The 17,320-nt window shown below is 37.8% G+C and overlaps 1 protein-coding gene and 1 long non-coding RNA gene across 3 annotated transcripts in view; one reads left to right on the top strand and one right to left on the bottom strand.

Moving 5' to 3' along the window:
• LOC140533739 (uncharacterized) overlaps nt 1–9,388 on the top strand; it is a 38,353-nt gene extending 28,965 nt beyond the window's left edge. The window contains exon 8 of the long non-coding RNA XR_011977041.1: nt 9,302–9,388. This is a non-coding gene — a long non-coding RNA (uncharacterized lncRNA). The remainder of the gene's footprint in view (nt 1–9,301) is intronic.
• GUCY2C (guanylate cyclase 2C) overlaps nt 1–17,320 on the bottom strand; it is a 121,906-nt gene that overhangs the window by 8,494 nt on the left and 96,092 nt on the right. For both annotated transcript variants that reach the window (XR_011977040.1, XM_072653876.1), the window contains exons 22-25: nt 16,787–16,979; nt 13,238–13,412; nt 9,369–9,467; nt 3,178–3,272 (exon numbers count right to left, since the gene is read on the bottom strand). Coding sequence is in view for 1 of the 2 variants with exons in the window: in XM_072653876.1 (XP_072509977.1) it covers nt 3,178–3,272; nt 9,369–9,467; nt 13,238–13,412; nt 16,787–16,979 (562 nt within the window). In the remaining variant the exon portion in view is untranslated. The remainder of the gene's footprint in view (nt 1–3,177; nt 3,273–9,368; nt 9,468–13,237; nt 13,413–16,786; nt 16,980–17,320) is intronic.

Raw genomic sequence — 17,320 nt, 5'->3', positions numbered from 1 at the left:
CTCTCTCTCTCTCTCTCTCTCTCTCTCTCTCTCTCTCTCTCTCTCCCTCTCTCTCTCTTTCTCTCTCTCCCCCTCCTTCCTCTCCCTTCCTCTTCCCCGCTCCCTCCACTTACCAAAATATTCACAGAAGCACTTTTTGTGATGGTAAAGAAATGGAAACAAAGTAGGTGTATATCAATTGGACTGCGTTAAGATTCAGAGGTGTACTGGACCCAACTCATACCCCTTGGAAGAGGCAATTGTTAAATTTTCAATGCCTATATTTACATGTCAGAAATCCGCAAACATTACGAATGAGGACTTGATTTCTCATTTTGTTGATTGACTAGACTTATGAAAGCAGTGGAGAATATGTCACTAATACAGATTAAGCTTTAAAGTGTGTCATGTATACATTTTTTTTTTTGAGAGCTGATTGTGCAACATTTACTAACACATTTCTGAATAATTTCCAGGGATAAGATGAAAGCTATTCTGTATTCTACCTTGGTCAAATCATATCTGAAGTACTGTGTTTGGTTTGGAGTATTGTGGTTTAGAAAAGATATTGATAAGCTAGTGAGTATCTAGAAAAAAAGCAATTAGGATGATAAAGGGCACCTTGAGTGCTGACCCATTACTACTTGATCTTTATTCTCAAGGAGGACCAGGACATCAGAGAGGCCATGCTGTGACTTGCAAGTGAATTGAATTTAAGTGACAGAGGACTGTGCAAAGACACTAACCTCACTTTCTCCTCTAGAGCCATCTGAGTCCAGTGGTGAGATATAGACCAGAATGGCTGAAGATGGCCCTGGATGCAGTAGGAGACCTTAACCTTTTTAAACTAAGGTCTTTCCCACGTCTCAGTTTTGTCTGAGGCAATGCCCATTCAATGATTAAGGTTAGGTAAAAATAAGGCAAAGAATGACCTCTTTTACCTAATCAAAAAAATAAAATCAATCCGGGAAGGGAAGACCCTCAGGGTTTCTGACCAAAATAGAAATAGTTGCTATTTACATTCACTCTGAACCATCAGAATCCAAACAATGATCATGACCTCTGAGGACTGGTGGAAGGAAGTGCAGCTGTTTAACCTGGAGAAGAGAAGATTTAGAAGGGAGATTGTAGGGGCCATTAAGGCTATGTATTTGGCCAACAGAAGGAGGACTGATATGTAGAAGTGGAAAAGAGGCACATTTAGGGTTGTTCTAAAGAAAAACTTTCTGATTATTAGAACTATCTCAAAGTGGAATAGGTTGTGGGTTCCACCTCACTGGAAGACTTCAAGTCAAAGCTGTTAGGGCTTCTTAAACTTTTTCCACTCAAGACTCTGACCCCTTATTGTATGTGTCATAATGGCAGTTCTTTTCCATGTATGGGTTGAACTAAAAGGATACTTCTAGTGGCCTAGAGGCACACAAAAGATCCTTCATAATTTTTTTAAAGTTTTATTTATTTTATTTTTCATTTATGGAAGAAAACAAGAATTTACATAGCATAATATAATAAAAAAAAGTCAATTGTACATCAAGCTGCAAATCTATTACACTATTTTAAAAATATGTAATAAAGTTATCATGTAACTTTTTTCCTTTTCTTTCCCTTTCACTGCACCTCTCCCCCACCATGGCTACCATTAGATACAAATATATATATATATATACATATATGTAAAATCATTTTATACATACTCCATTGATCAGTTCTTTTTCTGAATGTAGTTAGTGTCTGCCATTATAGTTCTTTGTAGTTAACTGGGGAATTTATAATAGTCTGTCAAAGTTGTTTTTAAAACAATATTGCTGTTACTGTGTACAATGTTTTCTTGGCTCTGCTTGTTTCACTTTTCATTATTTTGGGCAAGTCTATGTTTTCCTAAGATCACTGAGCTTATCAGTTCTTACAGCACAGTAGTATCCCATCACAATCATACACCACAACTTGTTCACAATTCTAAACTTCTATGATTCTAATTCTGTGATTGGGGAATGTGATTTATATACACATCATGGTACATAAATGAATTGAAATATTATTGTACCCCAAGAAATGATAAATATGAGAAATGCAGAGAAACTCAGGAAGACATATAAACTGATGATAAGCAAAATAAGTATAACAAGGAAAACAACAGGCACAATAACGACAACATTGTAAAAGGAAAGAATAAAATAAAACAAAACATTGTGCAATTATAATGACCAAGCCTGGGCTCAGAGAAACAATGAGAAGATGTACTTCTCTCCTTTGTTTGGAATGTTGTATGTATATATAAATACATACATACATACATATATACATACATACACATATGTGGCCAAACATGGTTGGTGAATCAGTTACCTTAATAAAATTATTTTCTTTTTAAGAATCTTTTTTATTGGGAAAAAATTACTAGTTAAGTGATGGGAGAAGAGGATGTTCAGAAATTAATGTAATATAAAAACACAAAGCATCAACATAACTTTTTAGCAGATAGATGATATTAGCAAGAGAATGCTGACATGGTTTTATGTAAAAGTCACAAAGTGAGGAAACTGGAGCTTATAACTAAGGTGATTAAGGCCTGAGTCACTAACCTCACTAGCTCCAACCCCCTCCCTTACCCCAGGAAATCCTCCAGAGGGGTATGTTTGAGACAAATATATTGTGGAAGCAAGTTGTTAAATTTTCAATGTACGCATTTACACCTTACAAATCCATAAAACAAATCAGGGCTTGATTTATATTCTGTTGATTGTTTAGACTTAAGAAAATGATGGAGAAAATGTTAATAATGGAGATAAACAAATTTTTGGACAGCTGATTGTTAAACATTTATCAGTATACTCCTGTGCCTCTCTCATTCCCATTTGGGAAGATATACCTCTTCTGGCTGTAAAGGTAAAGGGAAAAGTATTGATATGCATGTGAAGGAAATAATGGAAACTTTTCATCAGCCTGGAATATAAGATAAAAAAAAGAGAATTACGTGGTGTCAAAACCAAATCTGAAACCACTTAATTGGAACAAAAGTTAGGTGTTGCCATTTCTCACATTGGTCACTAATCTGTGAGAAGGTAGAAAGAGGAAAAGCTGTTAGATTCTATCTTTACCTTACTCAGCTCTAGGGTTTGAGAGGTATCTGATGAAAATATTTCCAAATACAGTTAAAATAAATGAAAATAGTGGCTAGTGTTTCTATATATTTGTTACCTTTAAATAAGTTTCTCCTCTCACTTCATATAGGAACTGGCATTCGGTCCTCTTTAGAATGGCTATAGTGTGTCCACTTACATGAATCCTCAAAGCTAAACAGGAAAAAGCAAAATTAAATTACTTCCAGTCAGAATCCAGTTTCATAGCCACATGTGTTCTCACTTATTCTAGCAATATGTTTCAATGGTTCTTATTATCTTAGGTATCCTCTTAAAAAGAGATTTTGTGACCTACTTAAAGCATATCCATTCGCATGAGAGTGCAAATGATTTTCATTATTCTGTAGAATGTTTCCTAATCACTGTTTCCTAGGTTCATGGATGTTTGTCCTCAGTTGCAGTAGACGTGTCCTAGCTTGGGGAAGAATACTTGGGATTTCAACTTTGTTTGCATTATGATGTAATATTAAGAAGCACCACTAGGGTAGTGGGCATGTGAGTAAAGGGGATAAGTATGAAAGATATTGTGGATGTAGTATTAGCAAGATTCAGTGATGTACTGGTCATGTGGAATGAGAGAAAAGGAAGAGTCAAAGATGATTCTAAATTTGCAAACTTAAGTGGCTGGGAGGATAGTGAATAAAAAAATAGAAAAGTGAATAGATTCAATAGAAAAAGGAAAATTTGAAATGAAGGCAAGTCCATAGAAAAAGATAAAAATTGGAGGTGGAGCCAAGATGGCGAAGTAACAGCACGCACTTTCTAGAGTGCTGTCCCCAAGCCCAGCCAAATACCTATAAAAAATGGCTCTAAACAAATTCTGGAGCTGCAGAACCCACAGAATGATAGAGTGAAGCAAATCTCCAGCCCAAGACAGCCTGGAAGGTCATGGGGAAGTGTCTATTGCACCATGCAGGGGGCAGGGCACAGGGTGTAGTCTAGTGCCATGCCAGCACAGATAGGACATGAGCAGGCCTTGGGGAAACTGAATCTTTTACACCTGTGGCAGTTTCCAAACTTCAGGGCCCCAAAACGCCAGAGAACAAATTGGAAGATCAGTGGAAAAAGCCCATGGGATCAGGGCAAGACAGTGGAGTGGTCCAGTCCCAGCCCAGCAGAGGGGGGAAGGGGCAGCAGCTACAGCAGCAGCAGGGAGAGAGACAGCAACTGTTTCTGGAGCTGTAGGCCCACAGATTGTGGGGAAATCGAGGGGCTGGCAGTATGCCCTCCACTCCCACTAGAAGCAGAGATCTACTTTGACAAAGAACTCAAAAGTCAAGTAAATGGATGGGGAAATGAGCAAAAACTGGAAAAAGAATCAGACTATAGAATCTTGCTTTGGTGACAAGGAAGACCAAAACATGCAAACAGAAGAAAACAAAGTTTAAAGCTCCTTCATCTAAAGCTTCCAAGAAATATAAGAATGGGTCTTAGGCTATGGAAGAGCTCAGAAAGGATTTTGAAAATCAAGTAAGAGAAGTAGAGAAAACTGGGAAGAGAAATGAGAGCGATACAAGAAAATCAAGACAAACGAGTCAACTGTTTGCTAAAGGAGGCTCATAAAAATTGCTGAAGAAAATAACACTTTAAAAAATAGAGTAACCCAAATGACAAAAGAGATTCAAAAAGTCAGTGAAGAGAAGAATGCTTTAAAAAGCAGAACGTTGAGGTGGAAAAGGAGGCCCAAAAGCTCACTGAAGAAAATAATCCCTTAAAGATTAGAATGGAGCAGATGGAAGCTAATGACTTTATGAAAAATCAAGAAATTATAAAACGAAACCAAAGGAATGAAAAAATAGCAGACAATGTGAAATATCTCATTGGAAAAACAACTGACCTGGAAAATAGATCCAGGAGAGATCATTTAAAATTATTGGTCTACCTGAAAACTATGATCCAAAAAAGAGCCTTGACATCATCTCTCAAGAAATTATCAAGGAAAACTGCCCTGATATTCTAGAACCTGAGGGCAAAATAAATATTGAAATGATCCACTGATCACCTCTTGAAAGAGATCTGAAAAGAAAAACTCCTAGGAATATTGTAGCCAAATTCCAGAGTTTCCAGGTCAAGGAGAAAATATTGCTAACAACCAGAAAGAAGCAATTCAAGTATTGTGGAAATACAATCAGGATAACACAAGATCTAGCAGCTTCTACTCTAATATGATATTCCAGAAGTCAAAGGAGCTAGGATTAAAACCAAGAATCACCTCCCCAGCAAAACTGAGTATATACTTCAAGGGGGGAAAATGGTCATTCAATGAAATGGAGGACTTTCAAGCATTCTTGATGAGAAGACCAGAGCTGAATAAGAAATTTGACTTTCAAACACAAGAATCAAGACAAGCATGAAAAGGTAAACAGGAAAGAGAAGTCATAAGGAACTTACTAAAGTTGAACTGTTTACATTTCTACATGGAAAGATAATATTTTTAACTCTTGAGACTTTTCTCAGTATTTGGGTAGTTGGAGGGATTATATATATGTATACAGATGTAGGACACAGGGTAGGTTGAATAGGAAGGGATGATATCTAAAAAAATAAAATTAAGGGGTGAGAGAGGAATATATTGGGAGGAGAAAGGGAGAAATGGAGTGGGGTAAATTATCTCTCATAAAAGAGACAAAAAAAAGCTTTTTCAATGGATGGGAAAAGCAGGGGGAGGTAAGAGGGAAAAAGTGAAGTTTACTCTCATCACATTTGGCTTAAGGAACGAATAACATGCACACTCAGTTTGGTATGAAAATCTGTCTTGCACTACAGGAAAGTAGGGGAGAAGGGGATAAATGGGTTGTGGAGGAGATGACAGAAGAGAGGACAAATGGGAGGAGGGGGTAATTAGAAGTAAATACTTTTGGGGAAAGACAAGGTCAAAAGAGAGAATAGAATAAATGGGGGGCAGGATATGATGAAGGAAAGTTAGTAGTTCATAATATGACTTTTATGGAAGTCATTTCCACAGCTACACATGTATAACCTATATTGAATTGCTTGCCTTCTCAGTGGGGATGAGTGGAGAGGGAGGAAGGGAGAGAAGTTGAAACTCAAAGTTTTAAAAATGAATGTTAAGAATTGCTTTTACATGCAACTGGGAAATAAATACAGGTAATGGGGTATAGAAATTTATCTTGCCTTACAAGAAAGTAGGGGAGATGGAGATAAGGGAAGGGAGGGGTGTGATAGAAGGGAGGGCAGATAGGCAGAAAGGGTAATCAGAATGCATGGTGTCTTGGAGTGGGGGGAGGGGAGAGATGGGGAGAAAATTTGGAACTCAAAATCTTGTGGAAATGAATGTTGAAAACTAAAAATAAATAAATGATTTTTTTTAAAAAGAGAAAAAGATAAAAATTGCAGTGTTGGACATAATTTGTTTGAGATGTTTATAGGACATACAGGAGGAGATACTTAGAAGTCAAGTCATGATGTGTGACTAGGGAAAGTTCAGTTCTCTCAAGTCCTGCTCTCTTGCTCTCACTCATATGAAAAACTAACAATGAGAAGTCACAGTCTGAATTAAGTTGGAAACCGCTGCTATATAATTACCAGTTCTATTACAAATACTCAACAAAAGCTTAAAATCAATGTCTTCCAAACCAACCTCAAAATAATTCACAAAGCAGAAACCTTATATGGCCTATTCAGTTTTTTGGAGCCCTCTCTACACTCATCAAGACCATTTCTTTCCACTGTATAACACTGTACTATAATACTAATACTAATACTATAGAATTCATAGTTTAAGTCCTGGAAGGGACCTTAGGGGTCATTTCGTTTAAACTTTTATTTTATAGATGAGGAAATTAAAACCCAGATAAGATTAAGTGACTTCTCCAAAGTTACACTGATGTTATGTAGTAGACTTCTATTTTAAATCTAGGTCCTCTGATTTCAAATCCATTCTTTTCACTATACCATAGCTTTCTCTCATAATCGTCAATAACAAACATTTGCTGGGTTTCTACTATATGTAAGTGACTATTCTAATACTCTTCTCATTATCAGTTGTTGTTCAGTCATATTTGATTCTCTGTGACCTCATTTTGGGTTTTCTTTACAAAGATACTGGAGTGGTTTGTCATTTCCTTCTCCAGCTCATTTTACAGATGAGGAAACTGAGGTAAACAGGATTAAGTGACTTGCCCAGGGTCGTATAGCTAGTAAGCATTTGAGGCTGAAGTTGAACTCATGAAGATGAGTCTTCCTGACTCCAACCCCCAGTGCTCTATCCATTGGGCCACCTAGCAGTCCCACTTCTTATTATCAGACTGAAGCAATATAGACTCCATACTGAAGGATACTTGACAAATGAATTCTAAATTGTACATCTAACTCACTATTCCTGGTCCCTATTAATATCTATATTCCGCCAGTCTTCAGAGTACTACAACCAGTGATCACTATGAAAGCTCCCTGAAGGCACAATGTCCATATAATTCTTTCTCCTTTAGTCAAGGAGATCCTGTTCCTCCTGGGGACATGATAGCTGGTGGATCATGTGTTGGGTTGGAGTCCTGCTTATGGGAGTCAGTCTTATTGTGTGAGTATATACAACTCAGAAATAGACAAACATTGCAATTCATGGCTTGATTTATTATTTTGTTGATTGATTTTATTAACTGAGACTTAAGAAAGTGATGGAGGAAATTTTAATAATGTAGCTTAAACTTAAAAGTATTTCATACACATTTTTTTCTGGAGAGCTAATTGTTTACCAAATATTACCATTTACCATTTGCCAATGCATCACTGGGAGGGTCCTATGTACTCCTCGTGCCTAAGTTCTACTTCATCTCCTTCAGATCCCATGGGAAGGGAGGCTACCAGAGTCTCAGTTTTCCTATTTCCTTTGCTCCTGGGGCACCATACTCCTTCCCAAGAAACCACTGGAGCTCTCACCCCTACGTACTACTTCCAGATCCCATTGTATTGTACATGACCAAGCATGTCCGTAACTTCAAGAGGCCATCTCTCAGCCCCAAAGCTCTCAAAAAACATACCCAAATCAGATCAATGGAAATAGGGGAGAAGAGTAGGAATACTCATTTTAGGTGTGTATAGAGAGGGAGAAGAGAGGATGGGGAGAAGTATGTGTCTTTGGAAGTGGGAAATGGTAGATGTGGTCTTTGTATTCCTAGTGGTAATCTGGAAAGTGTTTCTCCTTAGCAACACAGTTACAACTGGTAGAATAATGCTACAGAACTATTGGTTCTGTATAGTTCAAGTACTTCATTGTTTTCAAAGATCTGCCAATTTATCCTGGGATGCACCCTAATACTGATGCAACCTAACACTGGTTGAAGCCATGGTTGAAAAATTTATCACCCTACACACAACCAACCCAATAATGAGCCTTGCCCATAAGACAGACGTTCCATCAGTCCCTCATCAGGTTTATACTATAAGCCTGGCTAGCTTTCTAGAGCCTATGCTCTAGTGCCATAGCCTTCAAGAACCCAGGACTACTTCCATAACACAAGGAGGCATCAGAGTAAGACTACTATATCATAGTAGCCACAATATATCATGTAAGTGTTTGTAGGTTGACTTTGTGGGCAGTTAGGTGGCATAGTGGATAGCGTGCTAAGCCTAGAGTTAAGAAGATCTAAGTTCAAATCTGGCCTCAGATACTTATTATCTGTGTGACCCTGGGCAAGTCACTTAATCCTGTGTGCCTCAGTTTCTTCATCTGTAAAATGAGCTGGAAAAGGAAATGGAAAACTACTCCAGTATTTTTGTCAAGAAAATACCAAATCAGGTCACAAAGACTGAACAACAGGTGGACTTAGGGAATCTTCATAACATCATTTCTAGGAGAAAATATTCCCCCAATTCCAAGCAATCAAATTTTTGGAACATGGTGTATTTGAGTTGATTCCTACGTAAACATCGGCCTAGAGTAAACAGACTTATATTTCCCTCACTAGTGTGAATCTCCATAATAACCAAATAAAATGGAGATAGGAAGGCAAGATGGAACATACTCAGTTTTCCATTGGGCCTGCTCACCACTAAACCTTCTCTGATCCTATGGACCAATGCTCATTTTCATGGTTATCTCATTACATATGACCCAGGATGAAAAACATGACTGATGGCAGTGTAAAAACTTTTTTTACATGTAATAGTATAATTTTCAGTCCAAGAAAAGGATGCTCATTTATCCTAATAATATTTTTCAGCTCTTCCTACAATGCTACTCTGTTGGTGAATACTCTGGCCACAATGAAAGCCAGCTCGTGTTCTTACGGAGGCCTGTGGATTCCATCCTTGAAGCTGTGTTCACAGTATCCCCAAACAGACAGTAACGAGGCATTTTGATTCCAACAATTCCGGCAGCACATGGGCCTGAAAAAGGAGAAGAGAAAGAAGAGAACTTGTAATTTATAACATGGTGCAGCTTAAGTCTGGTAGAATATACTCATTACAGGGCCAGACACTTTATCACTGGAAAGAGGCAAAGGAAATTGTATAACACTAAATGAGGTTTGCATTCAGTGGATGTCTGGGAAGGCAAGAACAATTAGGAAAGCCATGTGTTGGGTACATGCTAAGATCTTGTCCTGAAAGTTAATTTTTCAAGTGAGGGGAGTTAGGTTGCATAGTGGATAAAGTACTGGGCTTGAAAGCAGGGAGATGTGAGTTTAAATCCTGCCTCAGACTCTTTCTAACTGTGTGATCCTGGGCAAGTCTCTTACCATCTCTCAAATCAGTTTTCACATTTGTGAAAAGAGGAGTTGAACTTGGTAGCTCCTAAGATCTCTTACAGACTATGAATTCTTCCCTTGAATTCTACCTAATGTGAGGGCATGTTTGCCCTTTAGAAGATTTGTATTCTGTACCAGGGGCAACATTTTCAAGCCTATTGTCATATGTCCATGGCCCTAATTAAAACACAAAAACCTTACTTTAACATTAGCCTTAGAAATACAAGGCTACATGGAACCCTAAATAGATGACTCTCCTATTTGTTTTTCTCTCTCTGTAAACACCAACCAAAATGTGCTTTTTAGCAATAGTTAGCATACATTTATAGCCGTGAAGGTAAGAACTCACTTTCAAGTCAGAGTTCTGAAGCTGAAAAACAAAAAAGAAGCATTTAGAGTGAAGAATTCACCATTGGTACGGGGGGTGGTAATCAGGAGGCCACATGAAGCTTTGACCCCAGGTCCTCCACTTCCACATCTGGCCCCCCTTAGCCTTGTACCGTGCTGAAAGTCTACATTTCCTTCCTGTCAGCTTTCTTCTCTGTCAGTGTGTTGCCCTTCTAAGCTGACCATTATGGGGAGAACTTCAGGACAGAGGGCATTCCTGTAGAGGAAGAGAGAGGTTCTTCTGTGCGTGGGGCTCTGCTGCAGGGCACTAAATCACCAGACTACCTATGGATGGAATGAAGTATTTCTGACCTGACCCACTTGAGGTTTGGGAGTTACATCTGTGGCAAGAGCCCCGACTGTCTGGTTCAAAGGCCTATATGCTCCATTCCAACTGCCAAGGACAAAAAAAATTCAGTGTAGAGAACCAGAAGGGGTAAAACAGCTGCTCAGTCAAATATTTGGTTAGAATGTTTGTGGGTAAGGAGTTTTAAAGGTTAAAAATTAACTCAGGAATAGCAAAATTAGGTATCCATTAAGCAATAACAGTGGGAAAAAAATACCAAAATCCAATTATCTTTGCAGGTTTCTCATGTTTCTATTTTTTATTTTTGGCTGGTTTTCTCAGGGGTTCTGGACTTTAATATTGTTCGCATAGTCTCATCCTGGAAAGAATATGTTTTATGTAAATTTAAAACAAACAATCACTACCATCCCCTACCAAGAAAAAAAAGTCTATCCCCAAATACCAGGCAAATTCTTTCATCCACTGGTAAGATACTTCTACTTTAGGACAAAATTTAATTTGATATAAGTAAGTTGCTGCTTTTTGAAGATGGTAATTTTAGGTTTCTTCCCTTCTTGCCTCCTTTTCCAGAAACTTCCATCTGTTTCTCAGTACATACAAAGGTTAAGTCTCTCCCACTTGAAAAATGGGCCAAACAAAAAGGGAAATGACAGGGTAAGGCAGAAAGTTCCCAGCACAGCAATCTGGAGATATGGGGCCTGGATCTTCAATCTTGCCAAGAGCTGGCTGTGTGACCTTAAGCTAGTCATTGCCACCTCTGTATGTCCCAGTGTCCTTTGTGCATAAAATAGGGATAATAATACCAACCACATATATCGTAGAGGATTGTTTGGAGAGTCAAAGGAACTCAAGTATATGAAAGAGCTTTGAAAAAAAATGCTATACATTTATTCATTTTATCTTCTAATTCTTATTACTAATAACAGTGGCAATGATACATATAAATAATGCCTACAAGGAAAAGAACCCTTCTGTGCAAATATGAATATGAAGCAATTCTCTCATCAATGGCATTGAACAGCTGTGTTCCCATGATCTGCTGGAAAATGAACAAGCCTCAGGGGATTAATCACAATGGCAATCCTAATAGCTGCCATTTTTATAATGCCTTAAAGTTTGAAAGCAGCTGGGATCCATGAATAGGAGTATACCCTGTGTACCACAAACAAGACTGAAGCTCTCTTCAGACCTCTCAGTGGATGGAGCTTTAAAGAGCACCATACCCAGGGCTCTTGACCACTGATCTTTTTATTGTGGGACAGATAGAGAAATAGTAGTGGGATACTAGGTCACCTCTGTATCCCATATAAGTACTTGCAGCACGGTGAAGGTGGCTGGGGCAGGAGGCACTTTTGGTCTAGAACTCCAAAGGTCCCACTAAAACACATGCTCTGGTGGCCAAGAGCTCCTGTGACCATGGACTGTGGAATCCTTAAAGGACTGCAGATCTGAAGTACATCTTATCATGCTGCACACGCACACACATGCACACACACACACACACACACACACACACTCTCTCTCTCTCTCTCTCTCTTTTTAAAAACTAGTATAATGTGGTTAAAATTAATACCAAAGGTATTCCTAATCAAAATAACAGTGAGGACAAATGAGACATAGCAATAGATTAAAATATTGCAAGGAAAAGCAGCAACCAAAAGGGAAAAGACCTCAGAGACACAACTTGAAGACTGAATTGGGCGTTTATGGATGTGGCAAAAAAGGAAAGGTATTTTTTCAAGCTAGTCTTGGCCCTCTCTGTGGTGCCTTGATGATGGAGAAAGGATGAAGGTAGCATCTTCATGCTGATTGTGCACCTAGGATACAATCCATTGTACTAGCTGCTGGCTGGAAGTCCCACCTTCTTTCCTTCTTCTTACCTCCTACCTCCCTAAGTTACTTCCTGGCTTCAGCAGCTGGCTCATCAGAGCTCTACAGGATCTAAAGTACAGCAGCCAGAGAGATCATTTTGGTGTGTTCCAGGGACGACCAAGCTATGTGTGTTTGGTCAACTGTTCTTATACCCAGGGATTATGGTGGTTTCTTTTGCTGATCCTAGGTCATAGATTAGTGGTTTCTAGAACAGGGCTTCTTAACCAGGAGTTTGCAAACTTTTAAAATAAATTGATAACTATTTCAACATAATTGGTTTCCTTTGTACTCCTGTATATTTTATTTTGTGCAGTGAAAAACATTGTTCTAAGAAGTGGTTCATAGGCTTCACCAGACTGCCAAACAAATGGGTTTAAGACACAAAACAAAACGGTGAAAAACCCTTGTTCTGGGTTGACCTACATTTTTGTAAGAAGATTATTGTGGGGAAGAGAAACAATAGTGCCCTTACATCATGGAAATTTGCCCAGCTTGTCTTATTTAAATAATCCAATCTTTCCCAAAATATTTTGATAATGTCACTACAAAGAACATATGGATAAATGGAGAAAAAAAGGTAATAATCACAGATCACTTGATCAGGTTGAAGCATGGGGTGGTTTGTCTCAAAAGATGGCTCTGCTCACTTGGAGAAAAACTAAACCCTGCCCAGGAATCCTTAGGTTCAGGAGTCACATCTGTCAGTTCCTGGAATTCTAAGTACCCTTAGAATTTAATGAGATAACATAAAATATTCATGACAGACTGGTATAGAGATCACATTTGGAGACCCTTTCTTCTTACTGAATTTTTATTTCTAGCTGGCATAACTCTTAATTCCATACCAGAATGTACTCCAATGCGGATCCACACAGGGAGGCCTGGAAGATGCTGGAGTTCAAAGGATCCCATGAAACTGAGGATATCCAAGGCCATCTTGGCAATGTCTACTGCATGTCGATTACCATTCCTCTTTGGCAACCCACTAGCAACCATGTAGGCATCTCCAATGGTCTCCACCTGTGGAAATAGTTTTCTCTTTAACTGCCTTACTCCTTGGAAAATCACAGAAATTAATGCAGCAATAGTCATATCCTAATAGTAATATGGACTTACCATGTTCACCATGAGCAAGGTACTATTAGTGGAAATTTTCTTTGAGAAGATACAATTTATCTTATTGGGAACCAGATTAAGCACATCCTTTTAATAACTTCTCTATGATGTCATTTAATCTAGTTAGATGAATAATAAAACAGCCACTGTGCTTTAACCGCACAATGAACTTATTAACAATATAAATCACTCACATACTCTAATGATGAGAATTATATAAATGCTGAATTGGACAGAATAATTTTATGTGATCCCAACAACTGGTCTTCTACCACTTCCTTCAGAAGAGAAAAATTAGGAAATGTTTCCCAAAAATCAGCATTTCTTTCATTGAAATATATCTCTTCATTTTCTATGTTTTACCTCCCCCCACTCAACAGAAGAATATATTAAAAACATATTCTCTAGCATCGATCATTTTACAAATACCAGCTCATAGGTGGGAATAATTTTCTTGTTGACAGTTCTTATTTTGATATGCTATATTGTATATAATGTTCTTTGTAGACTTTAAAGTGACATGTAAACATCAGTTATTATCAATATTCTTATTGCCACACACATTATTAGTCTAGAGATTCTAAATCTTTTTCTAAAAATTAGCTCAAGATTGATATGGTTATCTAGTGCATGTATCCTTTTATCTTTTATTTTTAGTTCATCCAATGTTGAATCTGGGACACATCCTTCATGGAAATAGGCAAGTTAGGAAGTTAGCTTAAGAGGAAAGATCATTTAGGACATACTGAATTTCAGATGCCTATAAGAAATCCAGATGTAGATGTCTAGCAGTCAGCTAGCAATGTGGAGCTCAGGAGAGATGTGAAGACAAAATATGCAGATTTCAGAGTCATCTGTATAGGGATGATAACTGAATCCTTTGTAGCTGATGAGATTTCCAAGTGAGTGTATGCAGAGAAAGAAGAGGAAAGTGCCCAGAACAGAGCTATAGGGTATATCAAGGGATGGAAGAGAACACCTGGAAGATATTCTAGAAAAGGAGACTGAAGGTCAGACAGATAGGAAGAGAAGCTGAAAGCAGCAACTTATCAAATGCTTCAGTTGTGAAGAAGTTATTTCCTTACATCAAGACTACTTTGCAATTTCAACCCATCGATCCTAGTTCTGTCACTGAGGTGAAACAAAAATTGCCTAGTCACTCTTCCATAGTAGACCTACCACCTCATGAAAACAGTTGTGAAACAAAGTCAATGCAACTAAGATTAGAAGGGAAGCAGAAAGTGGGAAAATACTTTTACAGCCAGTGTCTCTGATAAAGGCCTCATTTCTAGAATATATAGAGAACTGAATGAAATTCATAAGAATATACATCATTCTCCGGTTGATAAGTGGTCAAAGAATATGAACAAACAGTTTTCAGATGAAGAAATTAAAGCTATCTATAGTCATATGAAAAAGTGTTCTAAATCACTATTGATTAGAAAAATACAAATTGAAACAACTCTGAGGTTCTACCTCAAACCTATTGACTAACATGACAAAAAAGGAAAAGATGTGGGAAAATTGGAACACTAACGCCGTGCTGGTAGAGTTGTGAACTGATCCAACCATTCTGGAGAGCAATTTGGAACTATACTCAAAGGGCTATAAAGTGGTGCATACCCTTTGATCCAGCAATACCACAACTAGGTCTGTATCCTAAAGAAATCATAAAAAAGGGAAAAGAACCCACATGTACAAAAATATTTATAGCACTTCTTTTTGTGCTGGCAAAGAACTGGAAACAGGGGATATCCATCATTTGGGGGAATGGCTAAAGAAGTTGAGGTATATAAATGTAAATAAATGTAATGGAATATCATTGTTATATAAGAAATGATGAGCAGGCAGACTTCAGAAAAACCTGGAAAGGCTTACATGATCTGATGCTGAGTGAAGTGAGCAGAACCAGGAGAACATTGTACACAGTAACAGCCACTTTGTGCGATGACTAACTTTGTTAGACTTAGCACTTCTAAGCAACACAATAATCTAAGACAATTTCGAAGACTCATGATGGAAAATGCTGTCTACCTTGAGAGAAAGAACTATGGAATTCTGAATGCAGATCAAAGCATATTATTTTCTCTTTTTTTGTTGTTTTTTTCTTTCTCATGGTTTTTCCCTTTTGTTCTGTTTCTTCTTTCTCAACATGACTAATGTGGAAATATGTCTAACATCATTGTACATGCACAGACTATATCAGATTGCATGCCATCTTAGGAAGCAGAGGGGGGAGGGAGAAAAAATTTGGAACTCAAAATTTTATAAAGTGAATGTTGAAAACTATATTTACATGTAATTGAAAAAAATAAAATACTATTAAGTGGGGGGAAAAAGAAAACGGTTGTGATCTGCTCCATCTGTATTCTTATCCAGGTAAGCATTCCCAGGTCCTTCAACTTATCTTCATCTCTAGTCCCCTACCATCTTCACTTCCCTTCTCTAGAGATGTGTGGATAATGTCTTTCTTAAAACATAGCACTGAATATAATTATCCAGATGTGGTCTGACCAAGACAAAGTACAGTGGGACTAACACTTCCCTTGTTATGAACATCTTTTTTTCTTTTTTTGAAAGAAATTAAAAAAGCTCATTTTATTCATGAGTTTTGGGGTTATCAGGTTACACTGTTGACTCACATTGAGCTGGAGTCTGAGAAAATTCCAGATTTTTTTTTTCAGATTACTTGCTTTCTTAGCCATACTTTCCCCATATTATAAAGCAGATTTATTGATCTCATTTGTAAGACTTTGTTTCACTACTAGAGATCTTTTTGCATGCTGATTCTCTCAGCAGTGTATTCACTGACATCCCTTCCAACTTCATGCATAATAAGCATTCCACCTATCCTTTTACATGTCATGGATAAAAATATCAAACAACAATTGGCCAAGGATAAATTCCTTGCACTCCATGAGAGATTTCAAGTTACTATCTGCCTACTTTTTAGTTCATATCACTTCACCATTGCTGAAGTCACCTAACTATACTATTGTCTAGAACTCATCTTTCCATCTTGACCACAAGGGTAACATCCTTTAATAATTCATTTTAGAGTTCATTTCTATCCAGGAATAGAAATCAAACTCACCAGTTCATAGTCTATAGACTCTATCCTCCCACCCTCTCCCACTTCTTTTAAAAAAAATTAGGAAAATTCCTCCTTCTGAGGAGGAAAAATACTACAAGGAAGAAGACAACCAGTCTTCACCATACATACTGATCCTTTTCTCTCAATTCATTCAGTCTCGTTAAGAATATTTTAAGAATGTTACCTTGTAGACATCATGGTGATCCAGAATGTGGTCAAAGCTCTTGTAGATGTCATTGAGCATATCGACCACCTCCATAGGGGTGCTGTACTTGCAGATGGTGGTAAAACCTACAATGTCACTGAAGTAAACTGTGACCTCTTCATACAGTTCAGGTTCCACAAAACCTTTCTCCTTCAAAGACTTTACCACTAGCCTGAAGAAGGAAAAGAACACAAAGAGAGAGGCTTCCAGTTTCAGCCTTGTTAAGGATATTTTAAGACTGTGATCTTGTAGACATCATGGTGATCCAGAATATGGTCAAAGCTCTTGTAGATGTCATTGACCATATTGACCACCTCCATAGGGGTGCTATACTTGTAGGTGGTGGTAAAACCTACAATGTCACTGAAGTAAACTGTGACCTGTAATCATTATATGTATCAATAAATCTAGATTACTGGATTCTTAATGAACTCAATTGCCTTTTTTCTCACAATGAGGAACCAAAGAGAAATGATAAACATGTGTATATGTGTATGTATATGTGTGGAACAT

This window comes from Notamacropus eugenii, chromosome 3 (assembly GCF_028372415.1).
Source record: "Notamacropus eugenii isolate mMacEug1 chromosome 3, mMacEug1.pri_v2, whole genome shotgun sequence".
Lineage (NCBI taxonomy): Eukaryota > Metazoa > Chordata > Mammalia > Diprotodontia > Macropodidae > Notamacropus > Notamacropus eugenii.
This window is presented reverse-complemented; position numbering and strand designations above follow the sequence as displayed.